Source organism: Asparagus officinalis, chromosome 1, assembly GCF_001876935.1.
Source record: "Asparagus officinalis chromosome 1, Aspof.V1, whole genome shotgun sequence".
NCBI lineage: Eukaryota > Viridiplantae > Streptophyta > Magnoliopsida > Asparagales > Asparagaceae > Asparagus > Asparagus officinalis.
In genome coordinates, this window is record NC_033794.1 from 2,952,309 (window position 1) to 2,972,500 (window position 20,192).

General features: G+C 37.4%; 2 protein-coding genes and 1 pseudogene across 2 annotated transcripts; 1 reads left to right on the forward strand and 2 right to left on the reverse strand.

Moving 5' to 3' along the window:
• On the reverse strand, nt 5,477–9,561 carry LOC109846360. Its single transcript, XM_020415586.1, has 5 exons — nt 9,528–9,561; nt 8,785–8,926; nt 8,164–8,427; nt 7,477–7,793; nt 5,477–7,077 (listed from the first exon to the last, which is right to left on the reverse strand). The coding sequence occupies exons 2-5, from the start codon at nt 8,891–8,893 to the stop codon at nt 5,662–5,664; spliced, it is 2,106 nt and encodes a 701-aa protein (XP_020271175.1). The 5' UTR covers nt 8,894–8,926; nt 9,528–9,561; the 3' UTR covers nt 5,477–5,661.
• LOC109829268 (NAC domain-containing protein 67-like) lies at nt 9,571–11,867 on the reverse strand. Its single transcript, XM_020396455.1, has 3 exons — nt 11,660–11,867; nt 9,686–9,942; nt 9,571–9,624 (listed from the first exon to the last, which is right to left on the reverse strand). Exons 1-3 carry the CDS (start codon nt 11,853–11,855, stop codon nt 9,571–9,573), a joined length of 507 nt encoding a protein of 168 aa, XP_020252044.1. The 5' UTR covers nt 11,856–11,867.
• LOC109829273 lies at nt 16,904–19,946 on the forward strand (annotated as a pseudogene).

Here is a 20,192-nt window from a genome sequence, read left to right on the forward strand (position 1 = left end):
GTCGTGTCCCGTACCCGTGTCCGTACCCGTACCCGTACCTATGCAACCTTGGTTTCTATCAAAACTGATCCGACACTAACCAAACCAAATGTCCTACTTGTTGCGTCTAGTACGTCGTGAAACAAAATTACGATAATGGACTCAATCCACAATAAGTCGAGAATCAAATGAGAGTGTGAACGCTCCCAAACGTCGGTATCTACTCACTAAATCGGCTGCATCATAAAGACTACTTACGTATCCTCTTGCCTAAGGAATCAAACATTCACGTAGTTCACCCAATAGCCTCTAAAGGTCCTCAATCCAACAGAAGAGTTCTCAACTCTTCACCACCAACATCACCAAATCTGCAGCTGATAGCATCACTAACGGCGCCAAACTGAGACGATCCAAACACCTTCACCTGAGGTGAACCAATGGTCATATCCAAACTACATCCACCAGCTACACTCGGATCTACTAACTCATCATCTGCATCCAGAACAATCTGATCCCCAAACTATGCCACATCAGCTGGAATCCCAAATAATACAGTATGATCTGGAGTATGTAGAGTTAAGCTTCACCTAATATGGAGTAGCATCACACTCCACCTGCTGTGATATCCAACTGATCTGATCAACACTCTATCTGCCGAGAGTCCAAAGTGACATACCTGCTCAGAACAGAATCAAAAGCTCCCAACTGATAGCCAAACGAGCCTTTGAATCCTAAATACGCAATCGGATCAAATTTCACATCCACGATGTGACCAAGTGTTGAGCAACTAACCATCCGATACAACCTAAACTCTGAAACAGCTCCACCAGATCCAAAAATACCAATCGCGACAGTCGGTAACCTATACATAAGATGATCCAAACATGTCGAAGTGTGAACACCTAATCCAATATTCGACAATCAACGCTGATCCTCCTCCAGAGGAACAACTCATCAAATCCGTCATCTCATCTCGTCGCCCCACTGTCTTCTCTCCTACAAAGTGTCTAACTGCTATGAGCTCGGCACAAATGCAAGAAATAACCCCTACTAGAACTAGTACAATGGATACCCTTCCTGCCAACACACTTCCTCCAACTGTTACTGATTACTAGGACTTCAAACCAACGGGACTTGGTTGCAACCCATAAATGCCTAGTACAATCCCTAACTACGGAAATCAAAAAACGATTCTCCTAATGATGCCTCCTTGGAAGGCCCCAATTGCCTGACTGAACACATCCTAAAATATCCCCCGATCGGTGGATAGAAGTGCCAAACTCCACCTTGGTCTTTTCGCTCATCCCAATGTGCTCAAAGGATTTTCATCTGTAGGTCAAAACACTCCTCAACAATCTATGCACAACATCACCAATCATATATTCCAGCATCAATCAATGCTACAGTCTAGCCAAAGAAGTCGTCAGCTCTCTATCAATCACCGTGCTCCCAAGCAAATAGTATAAATTACTCCTTCTAACGCTCTTTATTACAATCATGGACCTCAATGTGACATTCAAATGTGCATCCACTAAGGTCATCCTATAGTCTGCTACCTCCAAAACCCTAAGTGAAATGATGTTCTTCAATTGAGGAACGAAGCTCACTTCAACCAACTCCCGAATCATCCCGTCTCTCATTCGAATATGAACAGTACCAATACCACTAATAGGGTATTTGTGATAATTACCCATGAGCACATCCCCTCTTTTGAACTTCTGAAAGCTGGAGAACCAATCCCTCCTAGGACAAATACGGTATGAAGCACCCGAATCCAATATCCACTCGGTGGAGTCGGCAATACAAACCAACAAAAGTGCTGGGCATGAATAGCCCGAAGAATTCGAATCTGAAATGTCGCCACTAGCCTTGGCAACATTCACCTCTGAAGCATGTACGGCTTTTCCCTTATTCTTCCCAGCTCGATCATTCAATTTTGGGTATTCGGTTTTCTAATGTCTATCCTCTCTACAAAACACACTGGTTCCTACCAACTGCAGGATGTGCCCCTCTAGACTGCGACATTCTACCACGATTTGGATTCTTAGCTCTTGTGAGTTGTGACCAATGCCCCCGCTACTGGCTCAATAGAAGTCTCATTGTCCTTTCGAAGTTGATAATTCACAAGTAGCGCGGTGACCTCACTATACGAAAGAGATGCATTCTCATTAATAAGAGTAAGGATAAAGGTCTCATATTCCTCATCGGACAAGGAACTCAATAGCAACAACGTCTTATTCTCATCTTCAATCATGACATCTACATTCGTCAAATCTGCAAGTATTTTCGTGTAGTGATTCATGTGATCACTAATGGATGTCTCATTCTTCAATTGGAAGCGATAAAGCCTAATCTTCAAATGCAATCGATTTTTGACGTTTTTCGTCAAATATTTGCTCTCTAGGACCTCACAAATCTTCTTAGCTGAAGTCTCATTCATCACATCATATTTTAGATCTTGAGTGAGACAAGACTTAATCACATCATACGTCGTTCTATTCATTTTTTTCCAAACCTTCTCTTCAATGTCGTCTGGTTTCCCGTCCAACTCTAACGTCTCTTCTAAATTTTACGCATTTAACGCATCTAAGACTTCGCATCGTCAAAGTCCAAAATTATTTGTGCCATTGAACTTCTCTACATCTATCTTCATAGAGTGGATATTCAAACTTTGAACGGTCTTCACCCCGGAAGAGCCCTCCACAACTCCTCCTTTCTCGACCATATATCTCAAAGCACCTAATAAACAATTGCGGAACAAACAAGAAATAGATTCAAACTTGAAAAAGATAGTCTTTACCACAAAGATCCCATCTTTATCACCAACCGAAGCTCTTAATGAACTTCCTAAACGATCTACTCCAAAAAGCCCAAGCGTAGCCCGGCGCTCTGATACCACTTGTTGGGGTAACCCCGGTGCCAAGATCCAATACCAAATAGCCGATCAAGAAAGCCAAACACAACCAAATCAATAGCACAAATCACAAACACCAGTTTTAACGTGGTTCGACAATTGTCTACGTCCACGGGGCAAGGAAGAGGGGGGGTTTTCACTAATAGAAATCAAGGGGATACAACTAGGGTTACAAATCTCACAAAAAATCCTTAACAAATCACTCTTGATCTCTCCCAAATACTCCAACAGTAGAAGCCCACAAAACCCCTCTCAATGGCTGCTAAAACCCTCTTGCTACAAGCCCTAAAATGAGTTTTGAGTATTTATAACAAACCCCAAACGAAACGGGTCTGGAAAACTGATCCAGACCCAAAACCCGATCAACGATCGACCGCAACAAGTATGGTCGATCGTGAAATGTCCAGAGGCTCACCCAACTCTCTGGACCAGGCAGGGTAGACCGCCGCACCACGTGCGGTCGATCGCCAAAACTCCAGAAACAAAACTCCAATGTGTGCATGTTGCGGTCAACCGTCGCTCCACTGCCGGTGATCGCCAGACGCCCAAAAGCACTCCTTCGACATTTCCAATGTTCTTCGCCAATACGCTCGCCATTTCTACACTTTTATCCTATGGTTAGCCATTCATTCAAGATTATTAACTCAAGAAAGACTTTGTCGTATGAGGATGCTTGACACAAATACTTGTGTCTTATGTTTTCATCAACAGCATGAAAGCTGCAAACACTTCTTTTTTGAATGTGTATATTCAGTAAATATATATGGAATAGACTCAATAGAGTCATGGACTGGCTGAAATACAATTGGAATTCATGCACCTGGGATAGTGTTATCGACTGATATAGCTTGAGGTGATGGGTTTGGGCTTTATGAAGAAACTTAAAGGACTTGCTTTGGCAGTATCAGTTTATACTATATGGCAAGAAAGGAATCAAAGGATTTTCCAACACAAAGCCAGAGATCCTGAAATTTTGTTTCGGACAATGAAGCTATCCATTCTCTCCAAAGTGTTGAATGATAAAATTTCTCCTTGCATAAAAGAAAAGATTGGGCAAATGTAAAGTTTTTTTCTTTTTTCATAGTTTATTTCTAGTAAAATCTAGAATGATTTGATGTTCTTAAACTTCTCAATTGGAAAATTAATAAAATTTATTTCATTGACCAAAAAAAAGTTAAAATTTACAAATACGTTCTAAAGAGAACAAAACTTATAACCATGTGCTTTTTCATTTCTATCTTCTTAGGGTTTTTTAAAAAAAAATTAGGGGTTTTTTGTTAAAAATTTTAGAGTGTTTTCTAGAGATTATAAATTTTTAAGGGGCTACTCACAATAGATTTTCGGTATATACTCTTTGTAGGTTTGAAATATTTAGGTGTTTTCCCCTAAAATTTGACATTTTTAGTTTACTTTTTATTAATTTTTAATTTCTGAGGGTTTTTCAGAAAAAATTTAAAATATTAGGGTGTTTTTTGTTATTCCTAGAGGTTGTTTATAGCTCCTAGATTTACGGTGTATTTTTGGTATTCTCAATTTTTTGGAATGTTTTTTGTAATTTTAAAATTTTATGTTGTTTTTTAATTAAAAATTTAAGGGTTTTTTTTTTATGAACTCAAAACGGACGTGGCAAACCAAACATCGATTGGTCTGGTCGACTCTGTCTCGAAAAAATACTTGATTTTCATATATAATTCCTGCAATTACGATTTTGGTTTGAAAGATATGACATGTTCTTCGTGGCAAGTTATTTTGCTCTACTAGGTCCACGTTTAGGCTTGTGTCTGTCCCGCTTCTTCATAAATATGTCTATCGTGTATTCTACAACACTATCTCAAAACACAAAATAAATAATGATGATCCGCGTGATTGAAGCTCTCTAGTTCAATTAAAAATTTTCTTTTTGTGCAACTTTTTAGCTGCATCCACTAGAATGACTAATGAAATCCTGAACCATAATTTGTTTCCCCCACTTTTCCTACTGTATTTTGGCTAGCAAAATTTGAATTCGGATGACTATTATGCTTCCTCTCTAATTTTAAGATGACAGTATCTATTTTAGCACAAATCCATGAGAGAGAAATAAAGTTCATTAATCTGAAACACCTACAAATTACTTCATTTGACTTTTGCGAGAAGATTGATGGGTAGTCGAGCATTCAAGAAGAAGAACAATTTTCTTCTCAAAAAGAAGAAGACCAATTAAATCACAAACATACTACCAACAAATGGCTCCCCCCCTGCAATTTCTCCTTCAAAAACTCAGTCAATCTTGGGTAAGCTCTTGGCATCTTATCAGCACCAAGATTTTCAATTCAGTATCTGTCTTGTTATTCCCAGGATCCAAAATCTTCAATTTTTTTAAGTGATTAGGTCAGTATATGTGGGTTTCTTTTATTTGTTAATTTGAAATACTTATATCCATCTGATTTTATTGAGGTTAATTTTGAGCTATTGAGATGTATATAAAAGAATTTGAGCGTTAACTGGTATCTGTTCTGCTTGATATGCTTAGGTTTCAAATTAACCTACTTTGAAAGAGAGTATTTCATCCGATGCAAATCTAAAGCAAAGGTCCGCCTGAAATGAAACAAAAAATAGGTAACCGAGCTATTGTCTATAAATAAATAAAGAAAAAACTTAGCTACACACGCAGGATAAATCCCATTATCTAAAAATGCTAGCATTTACATTGCTTTCATGATCTTTCTCATGTCAGCTGAGACCCCGGAGTTTCCTCTGGGCTGTCTTGAGACCCGTCCATTATTGAGCTAATACAAGTTTGTACGTAATTGCTGCGTGTCTGAAACCGGAAAAAATCCATTTTCGTCGAGAAATCCAGACTGTGATGGATCAACATAGAAGCTGTTCAAATTTGTCGAGCCAGTGCACCAGGTGGGTAGATTTGGGTTGACAACAGAATTTGTTTCATATGATTGATCCTGGTTCACTGTACTTGAATAGCTAGAGTTCACTTGGTTGAACAGTCTCCATCCATTATTGTACACTGAATCAGTAGCCGAGCATGGAACGGGAGAAGGATGACTTGATGGTAGGTCTACAGTTGAATCCTGGCTCAGTGATTGGGTCTGATGAGCCACATCTAATACCTCGCCAGACGATAAATTTTCACTTTGTTCTGGGGATAAGCTCAATTGTCGTTGATGGATGTCTTGAGAAAGAGCCATCATGTCGCTAGACAAGTTGGAATGGAATTGTTGCATGTCTGACAACCCCAATTGTACACCCATTCCATTGACATTGAGAAAACTGGTTGGGTATGAGCGAGTCTGGTTCATTGTACTGAAGTAGTTTGGGTTCACTTGGTTCAGTAATCTCCCTCTTTCGTTGGGTCGAGAGAACATCAAACCATTTGTGTTATGGTTAGGATCATAAGCTGGAAGCGGAACAGGAAAAAATGGACCCGATGGTTGGATTGTGCTCTGGTCTTGAACTGGAGCCAGCTGGTTCAGCGATTGGGTTTCATAAACCACGTCTAATAAGGAATCACTTGATGAATTCTTCTCCAGCTGGTTCAGCGATTGGGTTTGATAAACCACGTCTAATAAGGAATCACTTGATGAATTCCTCTGGTCTTGAACTGGAGAGACCAGAACTGGAGCCAGTTGGTTCCGGGTTTGATAAACCACATCTAATAAGGAATCACTTGATGAATTCTTCTCCAGCTGGTTCAGCGATTGGGTTTGATAAACCATGTCTAATAAAGAGTCACTTGATGAATTCCTCTGGTCTTGAACTGGAGAGACCAAAACTGGAGCCAGCTGGTTCAGCGATTGGGTTTGATTAACCACGTCTAATAAGGAATCACTTGATGAATTCCTCTGGTCTTGAACTGGAGAGACCAGAACTGGAGCCAGCTGGTTCAGCGATTGAGTTTGATAAACCACATCTAATAAGGAATCACTTGATGAATTCTTCTCTAGCTGGTTCAGCGATTGGGTTTGATAAACCACGTCTAGTAAGGAATCACTTGATGAATTCCTCTGGTCTTGAACTGGAGAGACCAAAACTGGAGCCAGCTGGTTCAGCGATTGGGTTTGATAAACCACGTCTAATAAGGAATCACTTGATGAATTCCCTGATGCTTCGTGCCTTTTTCTGCCTGCATTTTTATTCTGTACTTGGTAAACTTTGCATAGAACTGCTTCGTCTAACTTCATGTCACACTGCATAACAAAATAAAAGGAAATTAAGATCCATGATATCAGAAAAAGGAGAAAAAGTACCCCTAGAATTTATGATGTCCAACATAATACAATGAAACATTGACATATAACAAAACAGTAATAGTGATAAAAACAAGATTAATATGTGGGGAAAAAAATCTGAATCTGCGCATGGATTCGAGTAGGATATCTCTACTTAAATGTGAAAGGAACACAGGAAAAATTGCTAAAGTTCAAATTCATCAAAAGGTTTTTTGTACAATCATGACTTTACCATTGAATTTACTATGCACGTAGCTATACCGGGGTTTGAAATTTTATGGGTAATGTTTATTATGCCTAAAAGGATAGAATTCGATTTATTAAGCAAAGAATGCAAACATTAAAGGAATCACTCACCTCTGAACGTGCAGGGTCTTTAGGTGTCTTCCCCTTCCTTTTCTGGGAGCAAGGTATTTGAAACTCCTCGATCCTGTACTCGCGCATCATCCACCCTGAATCCCTATGTTTTCCCTCCTGCTGATGTCCCCACAAAAATTTGAGAGTCATCCTCCGTCCAATAACTTTCCCTTGGTCTTTGATCAATGTATCTGCTTCAGTGGCCTTCCAGAAACCGTTTGGCGTGGAACGCGCTGGCCTTTTCCCTCCAAGGTACTTCCGGGTCCTATCCGTGAAAAAGTACCAACTTTTATGCTGCTCGCTTGACTGGTATTCCTCTGCGTAATAGAAATTAACAAGTTATATCTGAACGGATCAAATTTGAATATTCAATCGTAACTAACCATGCTAGATAAGGTAGCGAATAGACCCTGTACTATCGCCAATTTGAACTTACTATGCCTTTCTATTGATGCTTTCATATGAAGTGAAAAAAGATGAAAAAGGAATAACTTATTAGTAGAGAGCGTGGGTTGTAACAAAGGCTGGGTTGTGAGCTTGTTTTATGAAGTTGATAGTTGCAGTGATACAGTGATATTTGAGTGCATTACGGGCTGCACACTGACTTCAGATCCTTAATACACACAATCATAAACAAATACATCAGATTCATCCAAAAATAAAGAGGGAGTTCACATAGGGACTGACCAATGAGAGCAGGAGCATCGAATTCATACAGGTGAACTTCGTTGATGACATTTTTGCATGGAAGCGTTTGGTTGTGAATTCTCTTGTAGAGGTATACAGAGATGATTTGTTCATCGTTGGGGCAGAATTTCCATCCAGGAGGCATCTTTCCAGCATAGTCTTCCCTTTTGGTATCGCTTGCATCAGTGTTAAAATTTCTAACCATCATGTTATTTTCAGGTATTTGTTCGCACACTTTCCCTTTGTTGTCTTCAGCACGAAAACCTGTAGACGGTTGAAACGAGAGATAAGTAATACAGAAGTTAAGTTGTTTAATTCAAGACATAGAGGTTAGATTATGATTTTATAAGTGTTAGCTAGCTAGATTTAATGTTAAGATCTTTACAAAATTCTTGATTTCTTACTACACAATATATATATATATATATATATATTATATCCAGTTTTGAAGCCTTGGTATTTTGTTCCTTCTATTGTTACTCTGATGATTATGTTATTGTAGCCACTTATTTTGGGTGTACTTCAGTTCAAACTCTTAGCTACGTTCATGTTAACTAGGCTAAACGACAACATCTTCTAACTACATTCTAATTTCTTAATAAAACAAGAACTGTGAAGTACCACTAGTCAAATTCTCAATCTGTTCAGCGGATTGGATCGATGGCTGCGGATGAACTGGCGGCTTTTGCCTTTTTCTTCCTGCATTTTCATTCAGGTTTCTGTAAACCATGCATAGAACTGCATCGTCCAACTTCACGTGCGGCTGCATCACAAAATGAAATCCCAGTTTCTGCTTAGTAAACCAGTAACTTAAGATTTATGATTTACATTCAAAGCTAGTAGAAGTAAATTACCCCTAAACATGATGATGTCCAACATAATAATACAACAATATTAGCGGAAGTATAAAAGGAATCCATACTTTGATATGTCTAGATTACTCAAAAGAATCCCTAATATATCAAACATTAAAGGAATTTGAGCATAAGTAGATTTATATATATTATTTCTTCTTAAGCACAAAGGGAGGAAGACACCAGAAGTTTAAATTTTTCTTAAAATGTCAAGAGTTTTCTGACGTTGGGCCTTAAATTTTATGGAAAATTGTTACAGATTAAGATTCTTCCCTGTGTAAATTATATGCAAGGATTCCCGACTATAGAAATTAGATATATACACGTAGCACTGAAGCGAATGACTACATGGAAGAGTGCATATTTAATTCATCATGATGTGTTTTGATCTCTTGTATTACGCTATCAAATTCAATCCGATGGGTTGTTCATACTGGAGGGTCCATAATCCATATATTGCGTGCGAGTTCATATATATCACGTCTAAAAACATAGACCTGGGTTCATTACCTCTAAACCTGCAGGTTCCTTAGGTATCTGAAACTCCTTTCGTCTAAAAACATAGACCTGGGTTCATTACCTCTAAACCTGCAGGTTCCTTAGGTATCTGAAACTCCTTTATACTGTACTCACGCAATTACCTCTAAACCTGCAGGTTCCTTAGGTATCTGAAACTCCTTTATACTGTACTCACGCATCATCCACTGTGTCCTTGAATTCTCCCCCTGTTGAAGCCCCCAGTAGAAATTGAGTGTGTTCTTCACTCCAATCTTTTTCCCATTGTGTTCGATCTCTGATTTTAACCCAGTGAGCTTCCAGAAGCCAGATGGCGTGGAACGTGCCGGCCTGTTCCCTCCACGGTACTTTCGGGTCCTGTCGGTGAAAAAGTACCAACGTCCGTCTTGCTGACTCGACTCGTATCTCTCTGCATTACAGTAACAAACAACAATTGATATCCAGGAAGATCGAATTTCGATACTGGACAGTTCTAAATATTGTCATTGTAGAAATTCTGGGTCGTTGAGAGTTCCATGGACTTTTTTCACCGTCATACAATCACTATTAAGTAGCTAGATGCAGGGAGAATGCCCTGATATGAAGCGAAAACAAAGCCAAACAACGCGCGCGTGTGATGCGTTGCAAGCTCTGTAAGTTTGTTTTCCGAAGTACCGAGTTTCAAATGACAGAGTGATCATTCAAGTATGTGAAAGGCGTATCGCTAACGTCAAATTATGGTGTGACATCTGGTGCAAATGGAGACCAAGCAAATATGTTGCTTCAAGAGTTAAACTGGGGATCGTCAGCTACTGAACAATAGATCTGCTGTAGTCCTTGACACGTTTATAAATCAGGAGCACTCCGATTTTGAGATAGCGGGGTGTTTGTTTTTTCTTTTATTTTTGCCATTGTTTATAGCTTCGGCTCCTTTTGTCCGCCTTTTCTTCTTAACTAGTTTGCGGTCCGTGCAAAGCACGACGATAAATTTTTTTATGCGACAACAATCATGTTTCTTAAATGCTACAATAAGTTTTTGAATTACCACAGTATCTCGCATTTTGAAAGTGCTACAGTATCCCCGTATGCTACAGTAACCGTGCTACTGTTCATAATAGCAATTATAAGCTTATTGAATTGGCACAGTATCTCGCATTTTTGAAAATGCTACAGTGTTCCCAGTTGCTACAGTAATAAAGCACCTGTTTATAATACAGCAATTACTTTACTGTTGAATTTACTGTAGCATGAATAGGAATTCTCTGATTCTCCTATTTGTATAAAGGAATAGATTAGGAGATAATGAGGATGAGCTGACAGCTTACTTTGGTAGATGAACTAATAAATGATGGCCACGTAGTGAGGTCCACGTTGCTAGTTACATCTAAAGGTGTGGACCTCACCATTCTGTCTATTGGTAGCCCATTTAGCAAAATGAGCCGCCACTTCATACCCATCATTCTCATCTTCTTATAGTTCTTTGGGTTGTTTCATTGAACACTTATCCATATCCGAGGAAATATCCGTAATTGTATCCGTTAGGATACGGATATGGTTACTCAAATCTATAACTGATAAGATATGGTTATACATATGGTTTTGAAGTGAAATATCTGTATCTGTATCCGAAATATCCGAATACATATTGGTCATACTCTTACGATAGTTTCGATTCTTAGAGTATGGATTTGTGGTTAATTTTAATGATCAAGATGTCTAATATTAGCTTTTCAATCATAATGAACATATTAATGAATTCTTTTGTATCACATGACTATATTTTTCTGAATACTATCTAATTTTCTCATATCTTTTTTGTATCCGCATACATATTCATTTATATATCCGCATCTATATCTGTAACTATATCCGATTTTGGCGGATATGGATATGAATTTTTCTTACCGATGTAAATTTATATCCGTATCTGTATCCGAGATGAGTAAGCAGATATGGATATGGTAAGTGCCATATCCGAACCGTATCCGCTCCGTTAACACCCCTGTTACACGGGGATATTACTCACACTCAAAATAAAAGTTCTACGTGAGTGCATTATGAGCACACAACCACTTCAGATTCTCCATTTACACAATCATAAACGTGTATATCATAAAAATAAGTAGGCGGTTCGCATAGGGACTGACTTGCGAGATCAGGGATGTCTAGTTCGTATAGGTGGACTTCTTCGATGACATCTTCGCATGGAAGCTTTTCGTTGAGAATTCGCTTGCGGAGATATTCAAAGATGATTTCTTCGTCGGTGGGTAAAAATTTCCATCCAGCTGGGGGTATCTTCTTGACATACTGTACGTCTTTCACTTCGTTCTCGATCTCCTCCATATCCTTTGCACCAATAACTGTACAAAAATAAAATGAGATAGAGGTTATATAAAAGGTTAAGTTTTTTTTTAATTGAAAATATAGAGTTTAGATGATGAGTTTATATATCTTAGCTAGATTTAATCCAAAGACCTTTTTCCAGATTCCTGATCTCATATACACCATAAGAACCTTAAAACTACAGCTAAATTTGGATACAGCTGCAAACAGGTTGACCTACATCTAGTATTAATAAAGTTGTGTTTCTAGTTAATTAAGTGGACATGCGGATTATTTTAACTTTTACTAGGTTTATCATAACATATTTTCCAGCATTCTAGTTTCTTACCAAACAAAATAATAAATAAATAAAAAGACAAAAAAAATTTAGAGATTACTTTTCCTAAACCTTCTTAATTACGTGTGCTGACCTATTTACTAATCACCATTCTAATGCCCACTCTAGAACAACAGCAATAATATTTTGCTTGATACATTCGTGAAAAAGGCCATAGTTTGCACAATTAGGATTTTGCTTGAGACATTCAGGAAAAAAGGCCATAGTTTGATATTTCTTTTTCCTTTTTTTTTTGCACTTAAAAGTTAAAATTGAAGACTTTGAAGTTATGTTAGAGATTTCCAAGGTGATGTTTAATCAAATATGCATGCATGTTCTTATGAGTAAAAACAATCCAAATGTGTTACACATCAAGATGAACGATATTTGTGCGTGATATTGATCTGCTATATCCTTTCGAAGCATATAATATCATGGAACCGTTACATAACAACGTCCATCACTTGAGAGTTTACGTAATTCTTAGATATTTGACGTGTACTGATAACCAAATTTAGTTGATATGAAAGGTTTAAGACTTCAAGCATAACGGACGGAGACACCACAAATAAAACTCTAATCAGTTAAAGAATCTTTTTAAAAACACCTAAAATAGAGAATTATTAGTTTATTCATGAAGAAACAATAAGATTGGACAATTGGACCATCGCCTCCTTATTTACTTTGTATTATTTACGAAGTTATTAGTTAAGGAAGAGATTAATTAGTAAGATAATTTGTCATGATAACTTAACAATGTGATCCTTTATGACAGAAAACTAAACCCAATTAATTGATGATAAAAAATATATAACCTTATAGAAAGCATCAATTTCCAACAGTATACAAAAAAATGGGTGGCACTATAGGCACACCCCCAAGCCACACCTCGGGGCACACCCCTCTCTCAGCTACAGTGCATGGGTCCCACTTTAGATTTTTAAAAAATCTAAAGTGGGTCCCGTGTACTGTAGCTGAGAGAGGGGGTATGCCCCAATGTGTGGTTGGGGGTGTGTCTGTAGTGTTTTCCCAAAAAAATTTCAAAATTACAACGACATTATTGATTCCTTTTGTGAATTTATCAACTTGACGGTCTTCCATTATTCTGTGAGAATTACAACAAACAACAATTAAGAAAAACTTCATTCCAATTTTTTGAGAATCCTGAGATCAAAAATTAGCAAGTCATAATCAATTATTTATTCTAGAAAATTAGCAAGTCATAATCAATTATCTGCACAGGAAGGAATTGCATTTGGAAGGAGTTTTGCCATGTTCAAGAACTACAACAATGATGGCAACAAAGAGATGACTGCATTTGGGATCTTTAACATCTTGCTACCTAATCAGGGTTTTTTTTCCATTACTTCATCAAATGCACCTTCCGATATAATTAATTTAATAATTTCTCATACTGGCTAATTAAAATACTTGTGATTCTTTAAAAGGTTCATCATTATCAAGAACGACAGTGCAACTACAACGCAGAAATGCTTAAGTTTTGTTTTGTTTAGTCTTGGTGTACGTTCCTTGAGTTGTGAGGATTCATACTTTGAGTATTTACATTGTAATTGCTTATTGCAAACTTTGGTAATAAAATTACTTACCAAAAAAATAATACTTAGCTAATAAGAAATTATAACTGAAAATCGTCCGACAAAAACTATAGGGTAAAATTGTCCAAAAAAAACTATAGGGTACTTGAGCGCAATTACACCAAACAAAACTATTGGGTACTTTTAAGTATAGGGTGCTTTATGACGTAAGTGCGAAGTAGGGTAAACTATAGGGACTTGAGTGCAAATTTAATTGTGCAAATACATAACACTACAGCGTTTTACCGTCGAGCCTGAGGCGACGACGGGGCTGGAAGAAATGATGTTCTTCGTCAACTGCGGCACGAACCTCACTTCCTTCAATTCCCTCACTACACCATCATGCATCCTGATCCGGACTGAACCAATACCACCAATAGGGCATACGTGATCATTACCCATAAGCACGACATCCCCTCTTTCCAGCTCCTCAAAGCTAGAAAACCACTCCCTCTTAGGGCAGATGTGATATGTAGCTCCCGAATCCATCATCCACTCCGTGGAATCCGCATAGCAAACCGACGGTAAAGCAGGGCATGAATAGCCTGAAGAATCTGAATCTGAATGCTCACCAATAGCTTTTGCAACATTCACTTCTGAAGCTTGTGCAGCTTTCCCCTTATTCTTTCCGGCTTTTTCTTTCCACTTTGGGCAGTCAATCTTTCAATGTCCTTCTTCTTTACAATACCGACATTGATTTCTACCAACACTCGTATAGGCACTCCTATTCTTTGACTTTGAGCGGTTAAACTGACGACGGTTTGGATCTCGGCCTCGAACTGCGTCGGCAGGATTTAAGGCGATGAATTGAAGAGAAGATGACGATGAACAGTTGGGCTTGTTTTTAGTTAGGGTTTAGTTTAATATGTGTATCAGTGTATGTATATATATATTTGCGGTTAGAGCCGAGAGGGTGGTTTAAGTTTCGGGTTATTTATATGCCGACCGCTTTGGTGCTCCCAAAAATCAGTTGGGAAGTTCCGATGGCAGGAAATATAATTGTGAAACCGGATATTTAGCCCTCTAATCCTTAATTAATTGTAGGATATGTTAGTTAAAAGGAGTTCCATTGGTATTTTAGTAAATAGATAGAACTTTTAAATTAACCATAAGGGATAGAACTTTTAAATTAACAATAAGGGTAATTTAGGAACTAATACGTTATAAAACAGATGTAAAATCTCTGGGATCTTTGCCGAGAAACTTTCTTCAAATTTTTTTTTCTTCTTACGCCTACCTTCCACAAAATTAATTTGAATAATTTCTTTCATCAGGTTGGACCAAAATACCCTTCCATCTTTTTAGGCAGTTTTAATTATTTTTTTCAAATTAAAAATGCTAAAAAAATGTTAATTTGGGAGCACCGAAGCAATGCTCTATTTATATTAATTTTGATTACTACTTCTGATATGATTAGGAATTATGATTAATGAAGTTAATTGACCACTTCGTCTTTAAAGAGACCCAAAAACGATAGTATTAGGATCAACTTAACGAAGGGACTAGAAAACCGTTGTCCCATCTCACATCATTCCTCTAATATTTGTAATCACTCGACGAATGCTTTAAAACTCATCGTTATTACATGCACATTAATGATGGTCAACTGGTCCCTTTACTAATTTTGGTCGTTAAATACTGTATTTCTTGTAGTGTGAATAACTATCATCTTCTATCTTAAGTTAATAACATAATCAATAAGGTGCATGCGTGAACAAATCAATAGCTAATGAATAAACAATATTAAGCATAAACTAAGTTCCTAAAGTTTCTTAGTCTTATAATCACTACAACCAAATATAGCATTGCCGACGAAACAAAAAAATCAGCAAAAGTTTAAAAACGTCAGGAAAAATCTTTCCCGACGCAAAATGCAGCGTCGCTAATGCGTCACCAAAAGTGCGTCAAGGAAAATATTTGGCGATGCAAACACACTGCGTCGGTAAAAGTCAACACTTTTGACGACGCTTCATGTGTTGGGAAAAATACATCTTTCAGCGACACATAATAATTTGCGTCGGCAAAAGTATGCAGAATTTTTTCATATTGCAAAAGTGCGTTGCCAAAACTGGCAAAACTTGTGCTTTTGGCAACGCATGTAGCGTTGGCAAAAGCCAATGCGTCAGCAAAAGTATAGCTTTTAGCGACGCAAAACTGTTTGTCGCTAAAAATTATACTTTTGGCGACGCAAGTTAGCGTCGATAAAAGTTTAGCTTTTAGCGACGCAGAATGAAGCGTCGCTAAAAACTATATATTTGGCGACGCAAGATAGCGTCGCTAAAAGATATAATTTTTGGCAAGACATAATTATGTGTCCGTAAAAAGTATACTATCGATACTAATTTGCATCGCCAAAAGTAATATCTTTTCTGTCAACTACAAGCATACACTGAACCTGAACATCCACAAAAATTTGCTCTCATTCACATCAACAAAGAAACCAAACATCAAATTATACTCCAAACAAATTGCATATTATGATAAATAAAGAATTTGCTCTCACTGCAAAATAGTTACATTCATTTCTATTTCCAAGTCAACACTCAAAGGCATGTTTAAATATTCCAGTTTGCTTGTAATCCATGAAGGAAAAAAAAAAGAAACATAATGGAAAGATAGGAAAAGGTGAAAGAAAAAAGAAGAAGGAAACAACTGTTTAAATATTCCAGTTTGCTTGTAACCTCATGACAAGTTGTTCTATGCTTCCAAGATAATCAAATCCAAGTTCCTGCATAACAAGAATAAAGCAGCATCAAAAAATTTTAAAATTATTTGAGAAAGACTACACATTCTATAAAAAGTTGTGTGTACATATATCATATTCATTAAACCAAAAACATACATATGACAAAAATAAATTTTGTGCAGCTTTTGTGAATTGTGCATTTCTTTGTATTTAGAACTTCCGATTTGCAAATCATAAATCATATATGGTAGATTATCTAACATGAGTCATTTCACAACATGAGTCTATCGTCAACTTTACTAATGTCACAAATTTCTTATGTTGTCTCTATGAAGGAGTTTAAATACTGTAATAGCTAAGAGCATGAAAGGTAGATCATCTAACAAATATCTTGGATATAAAAGTCAGAAGAAAAATATAAAAACAATGTCTTAATTTATTATTAATAAATATGACGTTTCTTGTATGAGTTTAAGGAGCTTATCCTGGCATGTCACTATTATTGTTCTTGCATGTATTTAATCTAACACTTCATTGTCTCGATAAAGAAGAAAACAAAATAATGTTTTCTACTAAGAAGACAAATTATATATATTATAAATTTAATGACAAATTCTATGACGTCCAATTGCATAAGGCTGTGTTTGGGAACTTGGATTTGGGCCCTGGATTTAAAATCCAGGGTATTTCAAATCCAAATCTCTTATTTGGGCCTCAAATTGGGCTAAGATTTTAAATCAAATGATTTTAAAGAGGATATTTTGAAAGCCCAAATACACGTATTTGAAATCCCACCCTCACCCTTGGTATTTACCAAATCCCGACGAGATTAAATCCCGATCCCGACTCCTCTCTCACATTTCCAAGTCACGATCCCGATCTCGACTCCTCTATCTCTCCTCTCTCCCCTTCTCCTCTCTCGTCGAAACCCTAGATTTGATCTAGGGTTTAGGTCTCCCCATTTCTCCTCTCTCTCCCCGTTCCATCGAAACCCTAGCTCCGCCTCCTCCTCCCCCGACGCTGTCGCGCAGGTACGCCTCCGGGAGGCGGAGGAGAGGCTGCGCGAGGCGATCCAGGAGCTCCAGCGCCACCACTCCCGGCGAGGCTCCGGCGAACACCCCGCCTGCGACCACGCCGACGAGTCATGCATCGCCTACGCCATTGGAAACCTATGCCAGAGCTTCCTGCTATCCTATGGAGTTAGGGTTGGGGTCGGGATCCTCCTCTGAGCGTTCAAGCTCGCCAAGCGACGATCGTACTTGTCGATCCTTGATCTCAAGGTATGGATTTCTTTCCTCCCGTCGTTGATTTTTGTGTGGATTTGATGCCTCTGAAGATCGATTTCTTTCTTTCTTTCTGTCATTTATTATCTTATCATAGTATTTGAAAGGCACATGCAAATGCTGCTGTTATAACTCAGGTGAAATTTAAAAATTAAGTATAGATTTGTTGATTTAAGGGGGATTTTTTGAACTTTTTGCTGTGATTTTTTAGTTATGGAGGAAGATTGCAGCAGAGACTGCTCTAGAGGTGCAGATTCTTTTGGAAAAGTTGCAGCTTTTGCTCTTAGGGCTTATTTTTCAGGTATTATTTTTTATATGATCTCGTGACGAAGATTGGGCTGTTAAGAGTATTCTGTAATAGAGGAGGAACATTTTGGTCAATTTATATTTTTGGATTTATTGTGTATATCACCATATATTTGGGAATTTTTTTGAGCGGTATTGTTTCCGTTAAGTGATAAAAAATAAAAAAAATATAAACTATAGTATCGAAAAGGAAAGGAAATTAATGTGGAGGCTGATAAAATTTCTTGTACAGAAAGGGAAGAAAGAAAGAGTTAAATAACTCAGACTGATATTGCATAGAATTTACCGGTTGGAAATAAATCTTAAAAAACTAGCAGGCTCACTTTGATGACCATGGTATGGACTAACTTGGAGAAGTATGCTATGTTTGTTGTTTCCATCTCCAGTATATTCATGGGTTGGCAGCTCGAGGAGTTCACTATTTACATCGACCTGGACCTGTTCTCCAAGATCTTGGATTCATGATCCTTCCGGTTAGTATATTATTATGTAGTTTATCTGTCACATACGGTCGCAATAAGTCTTGAAAAAGCTATCCTTGTGTTCAATTAGAACAAAAATGTCCTTTTACTAAGAATTTATGAGTTACTATCTTATTATCTTTTGTCACTCAATTACATTACTTTCTCATTATATTATTACTATAGCAGCAAAGTTTCATAAGGTTTTGCTGGTCTTGTCCCCTTTTTTTTATTTGTACCACCTTCCACATGCTAGTTTAGCTATGCTACAATTTTGCAACCTTCTCCCCTCTTAATGGGTTGCCTTGTTACTTATTCATTGTATTTGAGTTGGCTTCTATATATCTAATGGAACTTAGTTGCATTTTAGTATTAAAAAAACTAAAAAGCCCTGTTATTTATCATGATAAGATTATCTATAATTTCATTAGTTGAGTTTGGTATCTCGCAGATGAATGTCCTCTTTTGTTGTTTATTCGATCACTCTATTAATATCTTCTTTTGTTTCTCCTATGTTTTCTCTGAAGGGCTGAGATTGTTTTCATTCAGTTTTCCAAATGTTTATGACATGATGTTCCGTCAATTTCTTCTGCAGTGGACATTTCACCCTTTCATTTTCCACAGTAAACGCTTCTATACAGTTCTAATATGACGGAGGGTGCTGGCTTTTTTAGTTGTAAGTTCCATAACTGATACTAGACAACCCATGTTTGATGGTTGCCAATGCTTTAGTCTGACAAAGAAGTTTTTCATGCAGGCCTCACAAATGTTACGGATTGTTACATTATATTCTACTCAACTTCCTGGCCTAACTATCACTGTAATGAGGTACATCTCTATGCCAATTTTATTCATGAGCTTTCAATAGCAATTGACCAGTACCGTCTATAACTTCACTTAGTAATTTATAGTTTCATTCAAATGAACATCACTTAGTAATTTATAAGTATAACTTAGAGCATTGAGCTTCCATGCGGGGTTCCGAACTTGCCACATTGCCCCCTCCTGATAGCGTGTGGGAAGTGCTTCTAATTAACTGTAAGTAATCTTCATTTGAGGTGATCATGTTTGCAGTTCTTCTGGAATTCATTTCTTTAGAGAGTCTCATTATGATATAACTTGGATGTTATAGATGTTCATTTGGTTTATTCTTGTTTGCAGTTCCTCGAGGAGTCATCTATGGTTGTGGTGATCTGATATTTTCATCCCACATGATATTCACTTTGGTGTTTGTGCGTGTATACCATAAATATGGCTCTAAGAGGTAAAGGGCTTAGAATGCTTTGAATCTTAGTTCTAAAAATCTTCTTTGATCTGCTCTTTAATCTACCTGGCTGTGTGCAGGTGTATCAAGGCTCTTGCTTGGTTGATGGCCATTATTCAAAGTCTGCTTATAATCGCTTCTCGCAAGCATTACTCAGTTGACGTTGTTGTTGCATGGTAGGATAAACTTTCAACATTCAGTTATTATTTTATGATGATGGAATTTTTGCTTATAATCGCTTCTCGCAACATTACATTCAAAAGCATACCACAACTATATTCAAAAGCATACCAAATTCAACTGTGTTTCATTGGATATCTATGTCAAAAGCATACCACAACTATATTCAAAAGCATACCAAATTCAACTGTGTTTCATTGGATATCTATGCGGTTGGTTTAATATATTAGCATTAAGGACATTTGT